Below are 22,086 nucleotides of genomic sequence, written 5' to 3'. Positions count from 1 at the left end.
CTGATTGACCAAAATATTCTGCATGTGTAATTGAGATTAACATGAGTGGGGATGTGAATAATCCTGCATTGGATTTATATGAGGCTGCTGATCTCTGCTGATGGTTTTCATGCATTTGATTCTTGCAGACAGTTTATAAGCAGGAAGGGGTGCTTGATGGTAAGCCACCCCGTAGCCCCATTTCCACCAGGAGGCGCTGTTTATCTCCCAGTATATCACCCAGTAAAGTGCGGAGGGTAGGATGGAGTGTGCTGTGACACTAGCAGCAGTGCAGGCTGGGACTTGGGGTCCATTCTAATCCTTTATATTGTATTTCTTTGGGGTTCACATCATTGGTGGATTTCCTCTCTGTGTGAACTATAACATACCGGGTCTTCTCTAAGCTCTGTGGTGATAAAGACTTACAGATTGACGTCCTGTGCCTGGATGTGGTGTGATTTACTGACCCGTGGAAGTGTTACATACACTATATACTGATTCCTTCTCTCTCTCTCTTTTTTTTCTCTTTCTTTACCCTCATAGAAAATGATGCAGGATTCGTCGCATGCAAGTGGTGACCCGTAAGTTGCATATTTTTAATTGTATATCTGCGATCTGTTAATTTTTCCAGCACAATGTTTTAAAAATGTTTTTTTAACGTTTCTCAAGGTTTCAAGTTGTATACAATTACGTACCTCGTAATGAGGATGAGCTGGAGCTAAAGGAAGGGGACGTTGTTGATGTCATAGACAAATGTGATGATGGCTGGTTTGTGGGTAAGGATACTTTAAATTTACAAGCTATGAAAACTACATATTTTTAACATGACATGATTTTAACTAAAACAGGAAGTCAGTGAGGAACTCTCAAGAAGATCATCCCCCTTTTTTTTAATAACCAATAGCGTTTTGTTTATGGCACAGTCTAGCAAAGCCACATTTGACAGCTTGTGAGCACCACATCTGTATTAAAATAAAGTCTAATAGAGTCCCGATTTTAGGTATAATATGAAACTGTTATTACAGAATACAAAATATGATAACATTGATGTGCAATTTATACTTGTGTGTATAAATAAATAATACTTAATAAATAATAATAAATTACCGAGCCCCTAAGGTGTCATTGGAGTAAAAAAATTCTATAGTTTAGTTTCATGTGCTCACGTGAAACTTTCATGTGCTCACGTGAAACTTTCATGTGCTCACGTGAAACTTTCATGTGCAGAATTTTTTTTAAGTTTAGTTTCGCGTGCTCGCGTGAAACTATCGCGTGCTCGCGTGAAACTATCGCGCGCACGTGAAAGCGAAAGTTTCACGTGCGCGCGCGATAGTTTCAGGTGAGCACGCGATAGTTTCACGTGCTCGCGCGATAGCTTCACGTGAGCACGCGAAACGAAACTTTAAAAAAAAAATCTGCACATTAAGGTTTCGTGTGAGCACATGAAAGTTTCACATGAGCACATGAAAGTTTCACGTGAGCACATGAAACTAAACTTTATTTAATTTTTGCTCCATGTCCCCTAAGGGGCTCCGTACTAAATAAATTATCCCAGAAAATATTTTTATTTGACCCAACAATCAAAAGCATTTCAGGTTGAAACAACCCAGCAGGTTAATTAGAACCCAAGAGGTTGGATTCGTCCCTTTTGTACCCACGCTGGATTAAAAATTACCCAGCATTTTTAGCATGCATATTGTTTAAAATGGACAATACTCCTACTTTTTACACTTGCTTGTCTTTGTTTTCAGGTACGTCCCGAAGAACAAGGTTATTTGGAACGTTCCCAGGAAACTACGTTAAACCGCTTTAACAAATAGGAAACAATGGCACAACTACGGCCACTCCAGTGCCTACTGTAAAGGGCCAACAAGGCACCTCACCTTTGAGAAAGTGTGTGTGTCCATGTGTGTGTGTGTGTTCACAAACAAACTTTTCACAAATAGTTCTGCCAATTCTGCACAGACAAACCACTGATGTTTGTTTTACTTTCAGCACTTTTGTTTTGTGCCATTTCACATTCTCTTCACTGATCCTTCATCTGCTATTCTGACAACAGCACACTGAACGTTTTCATGTTACTTAGGACTATTTAGGTGATATTAAAGGATGATGTAACTCAATTTAGATGGTAAAGATTCAGACAGCGATGAAGAGGTCAGTAGATCAGTATACATGTGACAGACCTCAGCCGTCAGTGTTAACCTGTTTGTGTGTGAATGAGTGCGTAGAATGTAGACTACAGTAGATGAGTATGGATCATGTGATTAAAACGAAAAGTGGCATCATGGACACTGACTTGTGTAAAATGGAGAGAGTTTGCTCCTGTTTGGCCAAACAAATGAAGTGTTCGTGCTAAAAGAGGATATTTTACACATTGTATTAATACTTTTGGTAACAATCATAACAAACTTTGCCATACAGGTCGACTAAGTGGCAATCATTCATATAGGATGAGTATTTGTATAAATTGTTATTTAAAGGTGCTGTGTGTATATTTTAGCGGCATCTAGCTGTAAAATTGTAAAATGCAACCAATGGCTCAGTACACAGCTCAAACCTCCATGTGACTAACCGGTCATCGTCGAAACAACATAGTGACAAAACATTTGTTTGTCCATTTAGGGCTACTGTACAAATATGCCGGTGCAAAATGGCCACTTCCATGTAAGGGGACCCATTGTGTATGTACATAAAAATGCCTTATTCAAAACCTAGGGTAATAAAAACATAACGGTTCACTATTTAAGGTCTTTATACACCACTGATAACATAGCTTTTTATTATATATAACATTTCTGTCAAGAGATCCTCCTAAAAGTTACACAGTGCACCTTTAAAGAACGGAAATGAACATTCTGAAGAAGAAATGTGCTTTTTGAACTTAAATGTTTGATCAATGAGCTTGTTTTCTAATTTTTACTTCAAGTTTTTGAATCATAAACCAGGTGAGTTAGTCACCTGACTTTCCTATGGTAAGAAATCATGTAAATTAAGATTAAATGCTTGTATAAGAAATGAATGGCATTGTTTCAATAACAAGGTGAACCTGCTACAGTATATTTAAACTTTTTGTGTAAACGTCCATAAAATATACAAATTTACTGATTGACTTTCCAGATTTATATTCACAGTTGTTTATCACTTACACGATGTAACTTCAGTTCAAAGGATTCATAAAACTGCATCATACTGTTCAACAGAGAGAGCTGGTGGTCTTTGTTTATTATAGTTTTCTGTATGCTGACATTTGGGTCAAATGAAGCTTCATGTTTAGTTTGAAGGATTCGGATATCAGTATTTTCTGCACTAAGTGTATCACTTGTGTTCTCATTTGAAAGCATATAGCTTGTGTTGCATTGGCTTTGACCTGTACAAATATTCAGTATATGAGAAGTGTGTCTATGAATTTCACACACAGCAGAGCAATCCTAAAGCACCTTAAACACAATTGTATATTTTCTTTAAAGCTGAAGTGTGTAATTTTACAACTTTTTGACGCTTAAAATTGTAAGTAAGCCATTTGCACGTTTTTTCCTAAAAGCTTACATTTTGTTACTTTGTGGCGTTATCAAAACTTTGCTCTGTTTGTTTGAGCAGCCTGATTTTAGCTCAACCAATGGCATAAAGGTTGGACTGTTTTTCTGGCCATTAAAAACTTGATTAATAAACAGTCATTTTTAGTTGAGTTACAATAGCATAAAATTGCACACTTCACCTTTTTTGTTACACTATTTGCTTTTTCTAGCTCCACTGCTGTGTTTGTTGACAAAACTTTGTGTCATTTTTTTGTATTTTACTGTACATGAATTTCACATACAGTACATTATAAAGTCCTTCCTTTCACACTCTGCATCTCATTTTGATTTCTTTCATCTTTGTAATCCACCCCATGTGCCAAATATATTCTACGCACTCAATCTCTTTGGTACAAAAAGAAAATGTATGCAAAAAAGTAGGTCAGGAATATTTTTTGGATTAATACATTACTTTCTTCAGATAAACACTTTAGTGAAACTTGCGTCACAGGATTTTTTTAGCACTGTTTGCCTATGCTAGAGCCACAAACTATTTTACTAAGGACTGAACCTTTTGTATGATATTTATTCCTTAGGCTTTAAATAATGTCCTTTCTTAGTTTTTTTCTTTTTTACCTAAATACTGAGATTGTAGTAAAGATATAACTATGAGAAAAACTCTTATTCGTTGATTGATATTATGGTACTAAATGATTACCATATTAATAAAGTTGCCCCTAAAAGTACCCACAGTCATTACAGTAAAACACCATGCAGGTTTAATATCGATGCACCTATAAACTGATTCAGCAGTGACAATATAAGCAAATTATTTTACAACTTCCGATGAAACAATCTATCAGTCCTTCCAGAAAAACGCGGCAGTTTTTTTTGTGATTGTTGCGGGCAAAAATCCTTTATCTTGCGGCACGTTTTCTTTAAAAATGCGATGGAATATGCATGATTTTTATGCAATGAAAATGCGGGAACTTGCAAAAATTGCGGGAACTTGCAAAAACTGTTTGGAGCTTTTTAATGATGTTCACGTCACACAATCACGTCACTTCATAACGTTCCCATGGCAACAGGGGACATGGCTGCGCTTGTGTGAAGTAAATGCGACATTTTTCAACTTTCTGCTAAGATATATGTGTTTTTGGCTATGAAAATGCGGGGATAATGAAATCATGCAAGCCCCGCATATTTGGCACACGGAAATCTGCCATTTATGCTGCGGCGTATTTGAAAAAATGCGGCCCCCGCATAAACATGCAAAGTTTGGCTGATTATGCGTTGATTCATGCCATTGCATAATCATGTTATTCTGGAGGGACTGATCTATGTGGGAATCGTCAGGTTTATGCCACTTGTAGGGTCAACATTTTTTTGACTTTCCACCACTGTACTGTATACTTGCAGCTTTACATTCTGTGTTTCAATCAAACATTTTATTTTATACTTGTTTAATTTTGTAACATTTGATAAGGTTTGCTTTCTCTTTGGAATAGTGTGCTTTGTCTTCTAAATGCACTGCAGGCATTGGAGGAAGTTACAATGGAAGCACTATAGTTTATCAATAATATGCCATAGTTGATGTGCCATCAATATATGCCACTGTTTACAGGTGTCTCATGTCATGTGGAAAGCGCCAGTCAAAAACCTAATCGTAAGTAGCGCGCACCTGCAATTTATCTGCTTATAAATCTGATTGTATATCGTCTGATACTGATATAATCAGTGATAAATTGTGAATGCTTACATTTTTGTTAGTAATATTAAACTTTGAGTGAGTATGCATTTACTGCAGAAGCACATTGGCTACAAATACACAGATGAAGGCTTTAGCAAAGGCCGTGCAGTCGGTGTAGCCAGAGGGATTATGAGGATCAGATTTACTCTGTGACTTTTATTTTCTTTGGCCACATACCTAAAACCTTATATGGAATAAACCAATCACGCTTGCTAAAATCTAATTTCTGCCAATGTCCCAGTGGATATACTCTAAAGTTAACTTGTATTATAATAGAGTGCAGTCTTTTTAATGATGGTATTTGTTTATGATCCAAAAGACAGAGAAAGAGAATATTTCAGTTATCAAAGCAGAGATTAGTTTACATTTGGAGTCATGGAGAATTTAGTGCATCGTTACTGAGAGCAAAAGTAAAAGTAGACCATAAGAGCTTTGTAGAATTGAGCAAACAGGGCTGTTGATCATAACTAAATGTGGAGGATGAGAGAGAGAGACACATCCAGATTTGTAATAAAAGAATGTGCCTGTGAGACTTCACAAGCCTCCGCTTCACTCACTTACCAAATATGGGCAGAAGCAGTGAGCTCTGTTGTCAGGTCCATACAAGCACCCGGCCTGCCATGTGGCCCCGGTCACCAGAGGGCCGGAGCGGGAGGCGATGGGCTGGAGTCCTGCCTCTGTGTTCTTTGGCTGTATTTACTGCGATTGATGTTTCTCTTAAGGCTTTGATCCAAGATCAGTTTTCCTTATCTCATGTTAGAAGAACTCTTGGAAACTTTGAATTAATGTTTTAATGGATTAAAAACGGCGAGTTTGAGCAATAGCTTTTTAATGCTGAATGCTTAGTCAGTGCTAAAGGGAGGCAGATCTTTCTGGTGAAGTTTATCAAGCTCACAATATAAACAAAGAACGTCTTGCTTGTTTATCTTAAAAGTCACGTTGGGAGACCAGCACACCATGCTACTATAGAGACCAGCATCCAAAACAACACATACTGGTTACCAGCAGTAAATGTCTTTTCAACTGAGGCAGTTTCTCAAGTGGATGGAGTCAATTGTGGGCAGTACCTTTTTTCGAAAAGTACACCTATATTTGTACCTCAAAGGTACATATTGGCAGCTTTAAAGTACATATGTATGTACAGAAAGTATGCTAATATCAACTTCTGATGGTTGACTGTATATGTTAGGTGAGATTGTAAACAGATGTAGAGAGAATGGTGCAGAGATATCATGAGTGAAATAACGGACTTAAGGAAGGGAGGAGAGTAAGATGAGATGGGGGTAAAAGTGATGATAAAATTTTGAAAGGAGAGAGAAAGATCGAGAGAGCCCTCACACTGTAGGAGTGGTTTCTCATCTTCTCTTTAAAGGTCCAGATCCGTATAAACCATCACTCTCTAGAGAGAGACTTATTGTGACGCACACCTGCTGGGGATATGCCGTTTAATGTTGTGTTGAAAGGTCCAGCACCATGGGGTTTTCGACTTATTGGAGGAAGGGACTTCAGTCAACCCCTCACTATAGTCAAGGTAAGTTTGTAAGTTTTGTGCAGTTCTAGAGTTAAATTTGACTAAAAGAATTATTGGCAATGTTTGTGTGTGGGTTGTAAAAGACTCACAGATGTGCATAAATAATAATAATACGGCAATAAAAATGTTTGACAGTTAAAAAAAATCATAAAATGAATATATAGAGTACAAAATACTAAACAGATAAATGAAACAATAGAAACATAGACAATGTAATACTAAAACTGATACGACAAACATGAAATGAGGATTGCAACATATCCTACCCCTTCATACCAGGTACCAACAGAGCATTTATTGGAAGAGAACAATGGCTATTCTGATCCTATTAATGCTACACAGTGTGTGTGCAGCTAAAAATGTTCATGATGAATCATTCATACTAACATTTGGATCCTCGCACGGTCGCACCTGTTGTGGCTATACAGAGATTTGTATTCTACATCCAAACAAACAGACAGAGTGAAAAAGAAAAAGATACAAAGTGTTTTGTTCACTTCTTAAAGATAAAGTTCACTCAAGAACAGAAAAAAACATCATTATGTATCAAACCAGGGAGACATCATGAAGGGGGGCATGACTTTCTCTTATCCGGTGGAAGACAAATGGAATTGTTGAAGAATATCCAGGATGCTTATTTACAAATAATGAATGTAAATGAGACTGAGGCTGTCACAGAAGACATTCAAGAACTTATTATCAACTGTCATTGGATTATTTTATTCTATTCATGACAATTTGATTGAAATCTCACTTACAGTAACAACCAGTGGTCCTCAAACGTGCTCTCCCCTAGTGTAGGGTGCATTTGATGAATGTAGAATACGTGCCTAGGCTAATGCATTTGGTTAATTTCATTATCTCATTTATGATTGAGGTGGTGTTTACCGGCATTTGCATCTAAGCTCCACATATTTAGTTGGGATGTTTTACGATTTTATTATCCATCAGTCTATTGTGTGATACTGAAGATGCTGAAATACACAAATACAGTTTCTTTACAGATCTTCATGCCCAGAGGTTTTATACTTGACTTTAATGAGATTTCACATTTGGAACGTTCTGTCTCCAGATCAGTGTGACAGTGTTTTCGAATCTCAACATCACAGAGCCATTTTTGGTCAACCACCCTCCTGTTTTCTCTTTCTAGACCTTGGGAGTCGTTTTTACTCTCAGCTAGCCGTGTAACCTGGAATTTATTAATCAAAGTATGGTGTGTTACCAATAGCACATCTGGTCTGTGTTCAAAATGTAAAAGCAGAAGATTGACTTCAGAAATTACAGCGGACTGAGAAGGAGAAAGAAGATGAATTTTAATTCAATTGTCTGTCTGTTTAGTTCAAACCTGAGTAGATTTCTCTAAATTGCTGAAACATTTTGTTATCTTGATTTAGTATGAATTACATAATGCATTATATATATATATATATATATATATATACTGTATATATATAGCCAGTGCTTTAGTTCTGAGAGCTGATAGCAGCAGGACTATGGGACTATTCCTGAGAGCATGTTTACTGTGAAACATAGTTTGCACATGCACACATACCATTCATGGCAAAGACTCAAACATACACATTCACTCTGGCTTATACATAAACAAAATAAAGGTGCTTTATGCTTATGTAGTTTTGGACTAGAAGTTCATCAATCTCTTTATGCATTAGAAAGTAATTTATTATTACACACTGCACCAAGGCTATAACCACATCCAAAACATTGGAACAACCAAAACATTCAGGGCTATATGCATGTTTATTAAAAAAAAATCAAACTTCGGGGGAAGCAATTGGGCTGTTTCTGATTTTTTTTTTGGGGGGGGGCATTTTCCCCTTAATGTTTATTGTCTACTAAACAAATTATGTCAATCAGATAATGCTGTAAACTTGGCCACAAAATTATTATTATTTGCTGGACTGGACAATGTGGGGCGGTTTTGGGTCAGTTCTGTGTTATGAAGGATGCAACAAACTACAGAGATCTGCTATATTGTCTGTAATGCAGGCACCTGAATTGGGTCCTAAAAGACAAATGAATTACTGCAACCTTGACCAATAACTTTTTTTTTATTGTTTTTTTTTATTCTCTCAAAGGTGCCGTGGAATGTAAAATGAATAATAATAATAATACAAGTAACGTGCATTACGTAATAATATTACTTTTCTGAAGTAACGAGTAAAGTAACGCATTACTTTTTAAATAATTAATACAAAACACATTAATATTTGAGTTACTTTTCCAAAAAATTAAAGCCACTTTTTGCACACATACCTTCTATGCAGATATCAAGAGAAAAAAAATTACATATTATTTCAATGCATTTTTTGGCACCTTTAAATAAATATTTTGTTTATGAATTGCACTACATTTAAAGTGATCGATAATAGATGTAAAAATCATTCAGTTTACACAGTAATATTTTACAGCACTTACTCAACGCCTGGTTAAAATAAAAAAACAGGTGAATAATAAGATGCTCGTTTTGTGCTAAAATGAACTCACCCTTCTGTGCTTTCAGATATCTCCAGGAAGTCAAGCCTCCAGAGTCAACCTGTCTCCTGGTGACATTCTCTTGGCAATAAATGGAGTTTCTGCAGAAAACATGATGCACTGTGAGGCTCAGAATCTTATAAAGGATGTGACTCATCAGCTTACTCTTACTGTTGAAAGGTCAGAGGTCACCTATGCTTATATAAATGACTAGGCCCTATATGATGATTAGTAAAGATCACTTTCTTATTTATGAACATGACTCTATAATTGTCTTGCAGACCAGAGACAAAATTGTGGTCACCCAATGTCACAAAAGATGGCCAAACCAATCAGTATAAAGTCAACTTAGAGGCAGAGAGACATGTATGTGTATGTTTTCCATGTGATGTCTGTCTGCACAGTGACATCAATACTGTAGTTTGATATAACTTACTGTATGCTGAAAAAAAACCTAAATTTTTTGCTTGACAGGAGCACAGTCCTATTGGAACGGGCCATAATCGTAAGGCGGCCCCTTTTGTGGCAGCAGGTAACATTGATGACACACGACAGGTGGTGAGCCCAACGTACAACTCCCCTATTGGCCTTTATTCTTCAGGCAATATCCAGGATGCCTTACAAGGACAACTCAAGGGCCTCATCCATAGCAAACCAGAGAGGTGATTTAGAGACCTTCAGAGAATTTCACTCGTGTGCCTAAACCGGAATAAAACCTATTTTTATTTATTAAAACTTTACATTTGATGTTTTTGTGTTATTTTTGCATAATTTGACCAAACATTTGACAAAGCAAATTTTAGTCCCAGGAAACTTAGCTGTATAGAAGAGTCAGCTGTGTATCAGATGCTGCAAAGAGATGAAGATCAGGAGCTGCATGAACCGCGACAGTCTGGATCTTTTAAAGCATTACAGACTTTTATCAATAGTGAAGGTATGACATACACACACAGGACAAATGAGAAATTGTATTATAAACAATTAAGTAATGAATAATTGACAACGGGCCATTTAATTATTCGAAAATAATTCACACCCAAATGCGTCACGTCACGTCACGAAGGGGAGTTATACACCATGGGTGTTGATTATTTTCAAATAATTCAAAGGACTGGAGTCAATTGTCCCACTTATACAAAGTTACCACAGACATAGCTAAGACATTGCAAATAACAAAATAATTTATTTCAGTTTATTAGACAATTTAAATTAAATAAAATGCGACTAAGAAAGCTTTTTAAATATTTTGCCATTAAAAGTTCTTAATCCCAAATTTAAGCTGTAAAATGACATAAAAATTATTCTTTCAAACATATATATATATAAATGATCTATGGCATTTTATTATTCACAGGTACACGCCCATTAGTGACACGCAAGGTCCGCGCCCCCACAACCAAACCTTCTCCCGCTGGGAACTTACACAAACTGCCCATGTGTGATAAGTGTGGTAATGGTATTGTGTAAGTTAGACATATTAATGCACATCTACAATTCTTGCATAAAGTAATTATTGGTAAAAGTGTGGTCCAAATGTGACACTGCCTGTGAAAACCCAGCTAAAGTGATTTTTGGTGATTTATTTCTACATAAACTCATCCTACATAATGCAAAACATTTTGTGAAAATATAACCTCGGTTTTTGTCTGTGTGGTTTTTCAGTGGGATGGTTGTCAAGGTTCAGGATAAGTATTGTCACCCAGACTGTTTCGTGTGTACAGACTGCGAGGAAAACCTAAAACATAAAGGATACTACTTCATAGACGACAAGCTGTACTGTGAAACTCATGCCCATGCTCGGGCAAAACCTCCTGAGAGTCCTGACCTCTGACCTGGTCCATTTAGACTCAATATGGGTCAGCCACTGTTGAGTGCATGAACATTTTGAATAAAGATACTGAAGTCTCATCACAAAATATATTTTATCCAGATACTAAAACACACAAGTTTATGGATAGCGAATGAACAGATTTTAGTTGTTTTGTCTTGGTTGTTTCGTGTGTGCTGGGATGCAGTGTTTTGCACTTTGTATAAAATTAGTGTTAAATAAACAAAGGTTTTATGAATAAAGATATTAATTGCCATAACTTGAAAACACTGTCCATTACGTCTCATACTTTCTCATTTCTAAATTCTTCCTATGCATTATAAACCTATTATATACATTATCATATACATTACAGTCATAAAGAGTAGTTAAGGCGTCATTAAGGTCATTACGTGCAAATTGTTATTAGAATTACCAATTACATTTTTTTTAAGCAGGTTTCCCACAAAAACTAAATGGTTCCCCAAAAAAACTAAATAAAAAATTACTATTAATTAACAGACAACTAAAACCAGTAAAGTTTCAATAAATGTAATAAAGTAATAATTGCAACTGCAAAATGGCAGTAAAATAGGTACCAATTATTGTTATTGTTTCGGTAAATAAAATAAAAGTAATAAATTGACTCTTATTCAGCTGCCAATCACGTTGAAATCATGCTCACGCGGGATCTTTGACTGAATTTAGGCCACGCCCCCTCAACGAACAATGGCGGTCAGCAAAGGTAAACGTTTGTTAATTTTACAGATTTACAGAATAAAACTAAAATAATACTTTATTTACACTAAATTAATACACCACATTAAGTTGCACTTAATTAAACCACATAAATTCGTTATCAACAATATAATAAAATAAATATATATATACAAAATATTGGATTATTATTAGGCTAGCAGTAGCTAACGTTACATCAGATGTAGCCTACATTTCACATCTTTACATATTATTTGCCTAACTAATACCTATGAAAATGAAAAAAAAAAAATAACATACAATGCTTTTTTGTATAAAATATTTGTATCATTTCCTATCATAAACTATTAACGTTAATTAGTTGTTTGTGTACAGAACCAAAGCACAATTGCAGGTACAGCAAAAACAATGCAATGATGGCACACAAAGACACGTTTACTGTAAACAGAAGACATGTAAGGCATAAAACGAGCTCTCCTGATTCTTGTCCAGCAGCTAAGTCAACTGAGACTCATTTAGAAAGGTGCACACGATTAGAGAGGGAAAATGTTGAGGTGAAAAATAAGCTGAAAAAGATGAAGAACTATTGCAGGGAGTGCAAAACAGATCTGCAGAGATTCGTGAAGAGATTTAATGAGTTCAAAAACATCAACAAAGAGCTGGACTTAAAGAACAAACAGCTGCTTATCAAAAATCAGCAAATGAGGCAAAGAGTTACAGACGTCTTGATGGAGAAGAAACCTCAATCTGAAGATTTAGAGAAGGTCACAGGTCAAGAGAAGCCGCAACTTACTGGGACAATTCTTCAACTTCAACAAAAGGTAAAACACTTGACAGAACAAGTCAGAGAAACTTACAAAATCCAAACTGAGACACAGGATTCAAAAGAGGGCATAAGCCAAGAGAAAAAGACCCAACTACAGCAAGAAAACAAGACCTTAAGAGAGACACTGGAGCACAACAGACAGATGTTAAAAGATGCTGAGCTTAGAGCAGAGAGATCACAGATAGAAAAAGATGAACTGGAGAAATGCTTGCTCACCATGCAGACTGAGAAAAATTTACTGCGACAGGAAGTGACACAGCTCCATAAGGAATATATGAGCCTTACTAACAGTATCTTACTGCAGCTGCAAGAAAATAAGAAAGCTAAAGTCAAGGATGTAATGAAACAGCAGGTTTTTAGGGACACCAGTAAAGAGGCATGCATTACAAATCACCATAGCAAAGCTATACACAGTTCAGCACCGTGTAGGTAAGTAAGTGTAAATACAACAAGATATAAAAAATGATTATTTACATTGTAATGATTCTTATTATTTTAGTATGGAAAGTTTACTGTTTTATTTATGTGGCTGCATAGGATGAAGCCGATGAAGATGTAATATGAGGATGAGAAAGATAAAAAAACTTGGAAACCTGAAGGACAGTAGTCTTTCTCCCTTAAAAGATTGTAAATGGCATTGTCATTATTTTTATTCTGAAGTAAACTATACTGAAAATTGACTTTGTTCTTTGTTTCAAATGCCACCTACTACAGAAGGTTATAGATCACATAAATAATAATCAAATCTTAAACATACAACCTTTCTGTTAAAAATAACTATCTACACAGTTTAGGACTAAAATGTTTTTTCATAATCTTAGAAACCTTTTGATCTGAAGGCATATATCGTATACTTAAAAATGTGTTGATTAGTTGCAAATATAATTGTGCCAACATGTCTTTATAATTTTGATTTAAAAATGCACAATATGCCCTAAATAAATAATAAAGAAAAACTGTCACAAGAAGCTTGTTTTTTGCATATTCTAGGCAAACGTTGAATACTTGAATTCAACTTGAACGTTGAATGAAAATGCTAAAGTATAACAGTTTTATTTTATTTTGGGTTTTTTAGATACAAGTAGTTATTTATTTCATCGTTTTTAAAATGTTTGTTTCTATTATTCTAAATGCAGAGGAAAAGAAATAAAACAACAAGTATGTGACCCTGAACATTTGAACAGTGATGCATATAGTTAAATTACACCTGGGCTGCGTTCAGCCCCGACAAAACGTTGCACAACGTTTATTAAACTGAAACGGTGATGCATTGAACACCCTGTTGTGATGACGCAAGAGTTGCAACTACGGTAGCTGAGAGGCCATTCTTTGTGTTCTTTTTTAAATGTTTCTAAAGCCTGATGAAATCGTTATAAATGTGTGTTTAATACTGTAAAATACCCTCGATGTTACAATCACTGACCTTGCTGTCCAAAATGAAAGACAACATTCCAACTTGAACCCATTGAGAGAGCTGTCTCTTTACTATCGCGTGGTTTTATACATCTTGCCGCTGATTGGGCTGACATTTCTGACACACCCACCAAACAAGAGAAAACGCTTCTAAAACCTGTTGCATTCCGTTGCACACCGTTTCCAGGAAACATGTCGTTCAACCCGGAAACCGTAGCAAAACGTTGCGCACCGGTGTGAGATTGAACATGCCCCTGGTTAGTATTGACTTTCTGTCCTTGTTTTAATGAACTTTTACTATTGAGCGGTCACCTTCGGGTCAGTAGGGGGCAGTAAAAGACTGCAGTAATTTCACCGCTGCACTGTATCAAATATGCGAGGAAGAGACGTGCGTGTTGTGATACGTCATCAAACATGTCAGCCTCCGAGTGACAGCAGCTGATTTGATCATTGGAAATTAAAATGGTAAAAAAATATATTTGTAATAGATATTTCTTTATGGCATTTCGATATTTCAGTAGTTGCATATAACGATGTTGTTAATATAGCCTGCACTAGTCATTTGTTACCATATGTTTTGAGAGATCTGCATACTGTGGAAAAAAACTACGATATCTAAATAATTTTGTTCTTCTCAGGTTCATTCAGAGGATTGCAACATTATTTTCCGGGTCAGAGGCATCTTAGAGTTTGCTTGCCAGCTTGACGACTCTAATGGTAAAGTTATTCAAAGACTTTGTAATGCACTGTCGCGTTTCTATGAAGTACTCAACCTAAAATCTCAGCATCCTACTTTAAATGAATATTGCCAATAATGCTTGCTCTAAAGTGTCTCTTCGCTTTTTACAGAGGCACAGAGCACCATCTCAAAATCTTTCCAGGGTCTCCGTTCCAAAGTATCATCAAATAAGCTTGTATTCAGTGTCACTAACAGTCCAGTGTTAATATGGCCAAACAACAGTTTCCAGTCGAGCGTGGAGAGTTTGACAGAGGCATCAGCATGTGGAGATATTCTGAAGTATATAGAGTACGTTGTGCCACTTTTTTCATTTTTCCTCAGAAGTGTATGAAAGTGTCTTTAAACAGGCTGTGCCTGCATTCAAATTCTGTGTAAAAATGTGCATAAATGCTAAATGATGCTGCTCTGATCCACCTCGGTGTCAATACAGTTCTGATGATATGCACTTCATGTCATCATTTAGTTTCATGTTTAACAGCATAATTTCATATTTGCATGTTATATAATACACACACTTGCTTAAAGGGAAAATTCACCCAAAAATGAAAATTCTGTCATCATTTCCTCACCCTCATGTTGTTCCAAACCAATATAAATTTTGATGAACACGAAGATATTTTGAACAATTTTTGTAACCAAACCATTCATGAGCCCCATTTACTTCCATAGTTTAATTTTTGTCCTACTATGGAAATGAATGGGGCTCATGATCAGTTTGGTTACAAACAGTTCTCAAAATATTTTCCTTCATGTTTATCAGCAAAAAGAATTTATACAGGTTTGTAACAACATGAGAAAGTGTGAGAAAATGATCAAAGGATTTTTCGTTTTTGGTGAACTATCCCGTTAAATAGCACTATAAATGAATATAACAGTTTGATTACAAACTTGCAATTATGTTCACGATACTGTCTTTGCAAATACATCCAGTATTTACCACAACTTGCTTTGCAAACTTGGAAAAAATAAATTTCTGAATTCAGCATTTTCTATTATTATGCATTTGTAATTGCTGTGTGAATATACAACCATCTTTGCAGAATATTGTAAAAACTTAAGATAAAAAACTTAGTTTTTTTCTGTGATTCACAGGTCAGATAACAGTGGAAACAAGAAGGCATCTAAAAAGAAAGATAAATTCACTGGACCTGTGAGTCCTGGCCAGATTCTTCAGTATTACAATTAACATTTCTTAACTGTAAATATTTGATCCATTTACAGTCACTATCTGTTACACGTTTCTTCCTCTGTTTTCTTTTCATACGATCTAGACTGTGGTGAATATGAAGCTGTTGTTTGAGGTGACCGAGCCTGCTGGGAATGAAGCTCCTAGTCTTTACAGAGTGATCAGACAACAGCATTGTGTGAGGATGCCACTGCCTATGGACTGTGTTCTGTCTATAACCAATAATGAAAACCTGGCAAAGTGAGTGCATTATTATGCATCTCTTAACCCCAAAATAACCATTCTGTTATCTTTCATTTGGTTTCTTTTATGAGGTGCTAACAAGATGGTTTAAATGCAATTAAAGCTTAAATGGCACCACTAAATGGCAGTGCCGTGATTGGATAGTGCAGTTAAGGGGCAGTATTACTGTAAAAAGATAGATCCCCTTCTGACATCACAAGGGGAGCCAAATTTCAATGACATATTTTTTCACATGTTTGCAGAGAATGGTTTATCAAAACTATGTTACTGGGTTTTTCTTTATCACATTTTCTAGGTTGATAGAAGCACTGGGGACACAATTATAGCACTTAAACATGGAAAAAGTCAGATTTTCATGATATGTCCCCTTTAAAATGTCATAGTTCTTCAATTTTATTAGTTTGCATTATATAAAATTGGTAAGTACAAATCGAGACAGGAGCTATTTGGTGATTTTCACAAAACCATTGAAACACCTCGGCACTAATGATTTTTAGATACAAAATTTGTAATATAGTAATATTAAGAAGCATCGGAATTAACACAATACTTTGTTCTACCTTGCACAATGTGTGATTTCAACACAAGAATTTATAATTTGGCAATTTTATCTCATATTCTGCTGAAATTTTCATTAAGGCAATGCGTCCGGCTGTGTTTTAACATGTTATGTTGTATTTGAAACAAATGAACACAAAAATATTAAGAAAAATAATTGTTGTAAATTGTGGAAGGTGTTGCGGTATATGAGCTAAATAAAAATAAATAAAAAAAACTGTTAAATTTAAAATAAATCTTATTTCAGAATTTCCATTTACTGTGCATGACTATTAATAATCCATTTTTAAAAATGTGAAAATATATTAGCTTTTCTAACAGTGTTGATGTTTTCTGACTGTTGCGGTAATGAGAATTTTTAGGACTTATTTTCGAAATTATGTTACAAAAGTGTTAAATGATAAGTACAACTTTTTAAATTAATGTTCCCATATACTCCAGACTTTGTTTCTAATGTCTGGTGGGATAAAAAGTAAATTTAAGCAATTTTTACATTTTCATGCTTGACATTTTTATAACCAAGTTTTCGTGAGAGTCACCATATTAGTTTTTATTGAAGTCAAACATGGTGCTACGCATCTTCATACACCAACTAAAGTCAATAGCCAATTTCCTTTAAAACCCACAAGGTCTGTAAAACCATTACTGCATTTTGAACTGATATATGTTTCTTTTCATAGTATCATTAAGCATTGTTAAATGACATTGTTCTGTATGCTGTGTGTGTGACTATACAGTGCATGTAAAGGACTAGTGGAGGCATTAAGTAACCAAGTATCAGACATGGAGGAGGTTGTGCTACGGTATAAGAAGGGCTCTTCTCTCCTGGTGCCACAGCCATTTCACTTTCAGCTGCCCGAACCTGCTGGACTCACCACCGTGATCTATCCTGCAGGAGTACCAGACCATCAACTGCAGGCCGTTAGAGAGGCAAGACACATGCACAAATACAGTACACACAGAGGTTCAAAACATTGACGTTCAGTAGCAAATCAGGTGTGATTTCTCCCAATAAAATGAGCTTTTTTTGTTATACAGGATCTGCACAGGAAGTTTGACTTGCCTGGTGACAGGCCGTGCCTTAGACGTGCCAATGCCTTCCGATTTCCTGATGAAGCATATAAAGACGGTTACCTGCGCAATCCCCATGTACACCTCAACCCCCCTAACATTGAAGATGCTAAGGTAAGGCAGTGGTTTTTTATAGTTATATAGTTAAGTTAAATACATAGGTGGAGTTTTACATTTGTGCTTGGGGGGGCATCTACTGGCAGACCAGGGTACAGCAATACTTGCTTCATAGTTTTTAAAAATGGTTTAATAAATAAAATATACCTGCTAAAATAATATATAAAATAGATAAGACAAATAAAATGAGACAATATGAATTCTAGCATTTTTATTTTATTCATAGCTCAGACAAAATCATTTAATATTTGGCTTTGGTCTACTCCCTGTGTGGTTTATTATAAACTCCCGTTTCTTCTTTCTTTCTGTAGCTGTATCTAGTGCAGGGTGTGTACAGCTATCATCACTACATGCAAGATCGAGCAAATGATGACGGCTGGGGTTGTGCATATCGTTCGCTTCAGACCATCTGCTCTTGGTTCCAGCAGCAGGGATACGTGGAGACGGCTGTTCCGACACACACACAGATCCAGCAGGTAAACGCACACAACCCCTCTCAGTACCTGTCATGTGTATGGGCTGTTGTTAAAGACATAGACCTGAGAAACTGCCTGTATTATTTACAGCCACTTAAATATGTGTATTTGTTTTCATGTTAGGCTCTGGTGGATGCAGGGGATAAAGAGCCTCGTTTTGTCGGCTCACGTCAGTGGATCGGCTCCATTGAAGTTCAGGTTGTACTTAACCAGCTGCTTGGGGTCACCTCAAAGATCATGTTTGTCAGGTAGACAAAGTTGTGTGTGTGTGCGTGTGACATGATGGGTTATGTACATTTTATGCTTTTGGCAGACATGTTTATCCAAACCGCATTATAGTCCATTAAAAAAATTAATTTTATCAGTGTGTGTGTGTTTCCTGGGATCAAACCTGTGATGGCTTGCACTGCAGATGCATTATTTTACCAATTGAGCTACATGAATACATTGATGGAAAGATAACATTAATACATTTTAAATGCAATATCAGTGGAGACGTATTAGAAAATTTGATGGAAAATCTGTTGAAATAAATGCTAATTTTCTGAATGGGTTAAATTGCTGTTTGTCTTTCTGTTAGCCAAGGATCTGAGCTTGTTACCAAGGGCAGAGAACTAGCCAACCACTTCCAGACTGAAGGGACACCTGTCATGATTGGTGCGTTAATATCATTTTTGGCTCCTCCCTTTATCTTGTAATTGCATGGGAATATATTTAATGACACAAATACATGAACCTTTTTGTGAAAACCAGGCATAGTTTCTAATAATTTAATCTATTACATGGAAATTTTAACAGGACTTTTTTAAGATTTTAAATAAATCTCAAAAACTCAAAATACCGCACAGATTATTTATAATAGCATGTTAAAATTGCCACTTAGTGGCGTTTTGGGTGTGTCCTTTAACATGCAAATGATTTGATCTCTGCACTAAATGGCAGTGCCGTGGTTGGATAGTGCAGATTTAGGGGCAGTATCATTTGTCTCTCCCTTCTGACATCACAAGGAGAGACAAATGACCTATTTTTTCACATGCTTGTGGAGAATGGTTTAGCAAAATTAAGTTACTAGGTTGATCTTTTTCACATTTTCTAGGTTGATAAAAGCTCTAGGGACCCAATAATAGCCTTTAAACATGGAAAAAGTCTGATTTTCATGATATGTCACCTTTAATAATCTCAGTTAAATATTAATAAGGGTCATCAACTTGATATCTTTATTAGTTGTTAATGTTTTATTAGTTAATAATGAATTCATGTGTTAAGTCATGAGTCATGTTATACTTAATGATGACCCTCCGCTAGTTTATGATTCGTACGTGCCATTAAAGTTTGATTTTAATAATAGATTTCACATTGATTTAAATCTTTGACATGGCCTTACTCTGTCAATATTAAATATATCAAGGTTATATTTTCACAGAATGTTCTTCAGTAAATCACAAAAGAAACTTTATATGGGTTTTCAGACAGGTTCACATATGTATAAAAATTAAAATTACTAATCAAGTTAAATATTAAGCACATTTCCTTGTCGCCAGGTGGGGGTGTGCTTGCACACACTATTCTAGGTGTAGCATGGAGTGAGAATTCTGGACAAATCCGGTTCCTAATCCTTGACCCTCACTACACTGGTGGAGAGGAATTGCAAACCATCATTGACAAGGTGAGCATTTTTATCTACATACACATTACATGGACAGCGCCGTCGTGTTTCTACAGTAGGCCTAAACGGACAAACTGATTTACAGAGCGTGTTTTGTCCCTACATTGTCTCAGAAGACGACACGTTTGTCTGTGGCGTCTACATATGCGTTTTGAAATTTAAGGTCATGTTCTTCCTGATCCCATTTTCTTAAACTTTAGTTAGTGTGTAATGTTGCTTTTAGAGCATAAATAATACCTGCAAAATGATAAAGCTCAAAGTTCACTGCCAGGCGATATATTTTTTTTTTTAGCAGCATTCCCCTTTCAAAGCCTACAGTGAATGGCCAGTTTGGACTACATCCCTTTACTTCCCGATTGAATGATGTCAGTCTCCAGCTCAAACGGCTCTGCTAAGCTAAGCTGCTGTGGAATCACGACACACTAAACAAAGTACACAATCAGAACTCGATACGCATTTCTGAAGGAGGGACTTCATAGAACAAGGAAGACATCAGCCCATTTTACACATGAAACATGAACACGTTATATTGCGTACTGTACTGTTCGCAATCTCAACACTAGATGTCGCTAAAATGTACACACACCACCTTTAAAGGTGCAATCAGGAAGCGGCATCTAGCAGGGAGACTGTGAACTGCAACCAACGGTTGTGGCTAGAACAGATACAACTAAAGACAAAATCTGGATGAGTGCTGTTTTCATCCCAAACTCAACATCTCCTAAGATTTTACCAAAGCTGTATCCCCTCTAGCCAGAACCAAAGGTCACCCCTTCTTTTCGTAACGCATAGTAAAGCTATGGTAGCTGGCACAGGACAAATATATCATCGTCTGAGACAACGCTGTAACAAAATGCGCTCTATAGAGAAATTTGTCCGTTTAGGGCTACCGTAGAAACATGACGGTGACTTACATGTGAGGGATCCCCTGATGTATGTAGATAAAACGGCTGATTCTTAGGTAAAAAAAAATAATATCTATTTATTATGTAAGGTTTTTACACACCACTGAGAACATACTTATGTATACTTTATTGCATTTCTGTCGATAGGTCTTCCTAAATTTGATACATTGCACCATTAAAGGGACACAAGGCAGCATTTTTATGTTCATAAACCATCTTCGTAAGTCGGTATATGGTTAAATGACTCATTACATGACGAATGAAGACTCTCTCGCCCGCCCCTACCGTCTGTAGGAAGAATACCCCACTTGCAAGTTCGCTGTATCCGACCCGGTGTCCTTCAGTCTTGTATAGTCTTAGATATAGAACGCATTTACTCCCAGACACTAGGGGGAGCTAGTAGAGAGATAATACTCAGACTTGCCTTGTGTGCCTTTAAGTCAGAGTTTGTCTACATTATACCCATTGTATATTACTTTTTATGAGATTTTGGTTTGGGGTTTATAATGATTAGTCATGTTTAAAAAAACAAAATTAATTAAATATAATGTATTATTATTTCTGTTTGCATCCAGGGTTGGTGTGGATGGAAGGGGCCGGAGTTTTGGGATCAGAACGCCTATTACAACCTCTGCCTTCCCCAGAGACTGAAGACAATCTGAGTCACGTACACCACACTGACTCACCTTTATTTGTACAGGAATTAGTGAACTGGCAGGACATTTCTTTGTTTGAACAAGTACAAACAATAATCTCTGTGACCTGAAAGCTAAACGGTTTATTTAACATTCTTTGAAATATTTCATTTTTTAAACATTGCTTTGTTTTTCCCATCACACTCTTGGTTACATTCATTCAAGTTTGTTAACTATATAATTTGTTAGAAATATACTTGAAATTCCTGCCCAACAACAAATTAATTTTTATTCCTACTTCACAAACTTGTTTAACAACACAAAAAATTACACTTTTACATTTATGCATTTGGCAGATGCTTTTATTCAAAGTGATTTACAGTGCACTCAAGATATTTCTTCAGTATGCATTCCCAATTTCCCTGGGATCAGACCCACAACTGATTACGCTGCTAA

At 36.1% G+C, this 22,086-nt stretch overlaps 4 protein-coding genes and 1 long non-coding RNA gene across 9 annotated transcripts in view; 4 read left to right on the top strand and 1 right to left on the bottom strand.

Moving 5' to 3' along the window:
• The window catches only part of sorbs2a (sorbin and SH3 domain containing 2a), a 63,178-nt gene extending 59,353 nt beyond the window's left edge, over positions 1-3,825 (top strand). The window contains exons 26-29 of one of the 2 annotated variants that reach the window (XM_065254547.2): positions 129-236; positions 523-560; positions 649-755; positions 1,731-3,825. In XM_065254547.2, the coding sequence (XP_065110619.1) occupies positions 129-236; positions 523-560; positions 649-755; positions 1,731-1,792 (315 nt within the window). In that variant the 3' untranslated portion in view covers positions 1,793-3,825. The remainder of the gene's footprint in view (positions 1-128; positions 237-522; positions 561-648; positions 756-1,730) is intronic. The other variant, XM_065254548.2, reaches the window with a different exon arrangement.
• LOC135735893 (uncharacterized) overlaps positions 1-22,086 on the bottom strand; it is a 226,346-nt gene that overhangs the window by 114,981 nt on the left and 89,279 nt on the right. The gene's annotated exons all lie outside the window — the stretch shown is intronic.
• On the top strand, positions 6,438-11,361 carry pdlim3a (PDZ and LIM domain 3a). Its single transcript, XM_065254546.2, has 7 exons — positions 6,438-6,778; positions 9,300-9,451; positions 9,553-9,637; positions 9,746-9,933; positions 10,075-10,205; positions 10,626-10,734; positions 10,934-11,361. The coding sequence occupies exons 1-7, from the start codon at positions 6,686-6,688 to the stop codon at positions 11,100-11,102; spliced, it is 927 nt and encodes a 308-aa protein (XP_065110618.1). The 5' UTR covers positions 6,438-6,685; the 3' UTR covers positions 11,103-11,361.
• On the top strand, positions 12,252-13,815 carry LOC135736126 (uncharacterized). Its single transcript, XM_065254912.2, has 2 exons — positions 12,252-13,050; positions 13,159-13,815. The coding sequence occupies exons 1-2, from the start codon at positions 12,371-12,373 to the stop codon at positions 13,178-13,180; spliced, it is 702 nt and encodes a 233-aa protein (XP_065110984.2). The 5' UTR covers positions 12,252-12,370; the 3' UTR covers positions 13,181-13,815.
• On the top strand, positions 14,349-21,708 carry ufsp2 (ufm1-specific peptidase 2). Its single transcript, XM_065254544.2, has 12 exons — positions 14,349-14,499; positions 14,673-14,751; positions 14,884-15,061; positions 15,866-15,923; positions 16,045-16,199; positions 17,498-17,690; positions 17,799-17,945; positions 18,260-18,424; positions 18,548-18,672; positions 19,005-19,081; positions 19,966-20,090; positions 21,571-21,708. Exons 1-12 carry the CDS (start codon positions 14,497-14,499, stop codon positions 21,655-21,657), a joined length of 1,392 nt encoding a protein of 463 aa, XP_065110616.1. The 5' UTR covers positions 14,349-14,496; the 3' UTR covers positions 21,658-21,708.

This window comes from Paramisgurnus dabryanus, chromosome 4 (assembly GCF_030506205.2).
Source record: "Paramisgurnus dabryanus chromosome 4, PD_genome_1.1, whole genome shotgun sequence".
Taxonomy (NCBI): Eukaryota; Metazoa; Chordata; class Actinopteri; order Cypriniformes; family Cobitidae; genus Paramisgurnus; species Paramisgurnus dabryanus.
The sequence above is the reverse complement of the archived record's forward strand: the minus strand, read 5'-3'. Positions and strand labels throughout refer to the sequence as shown.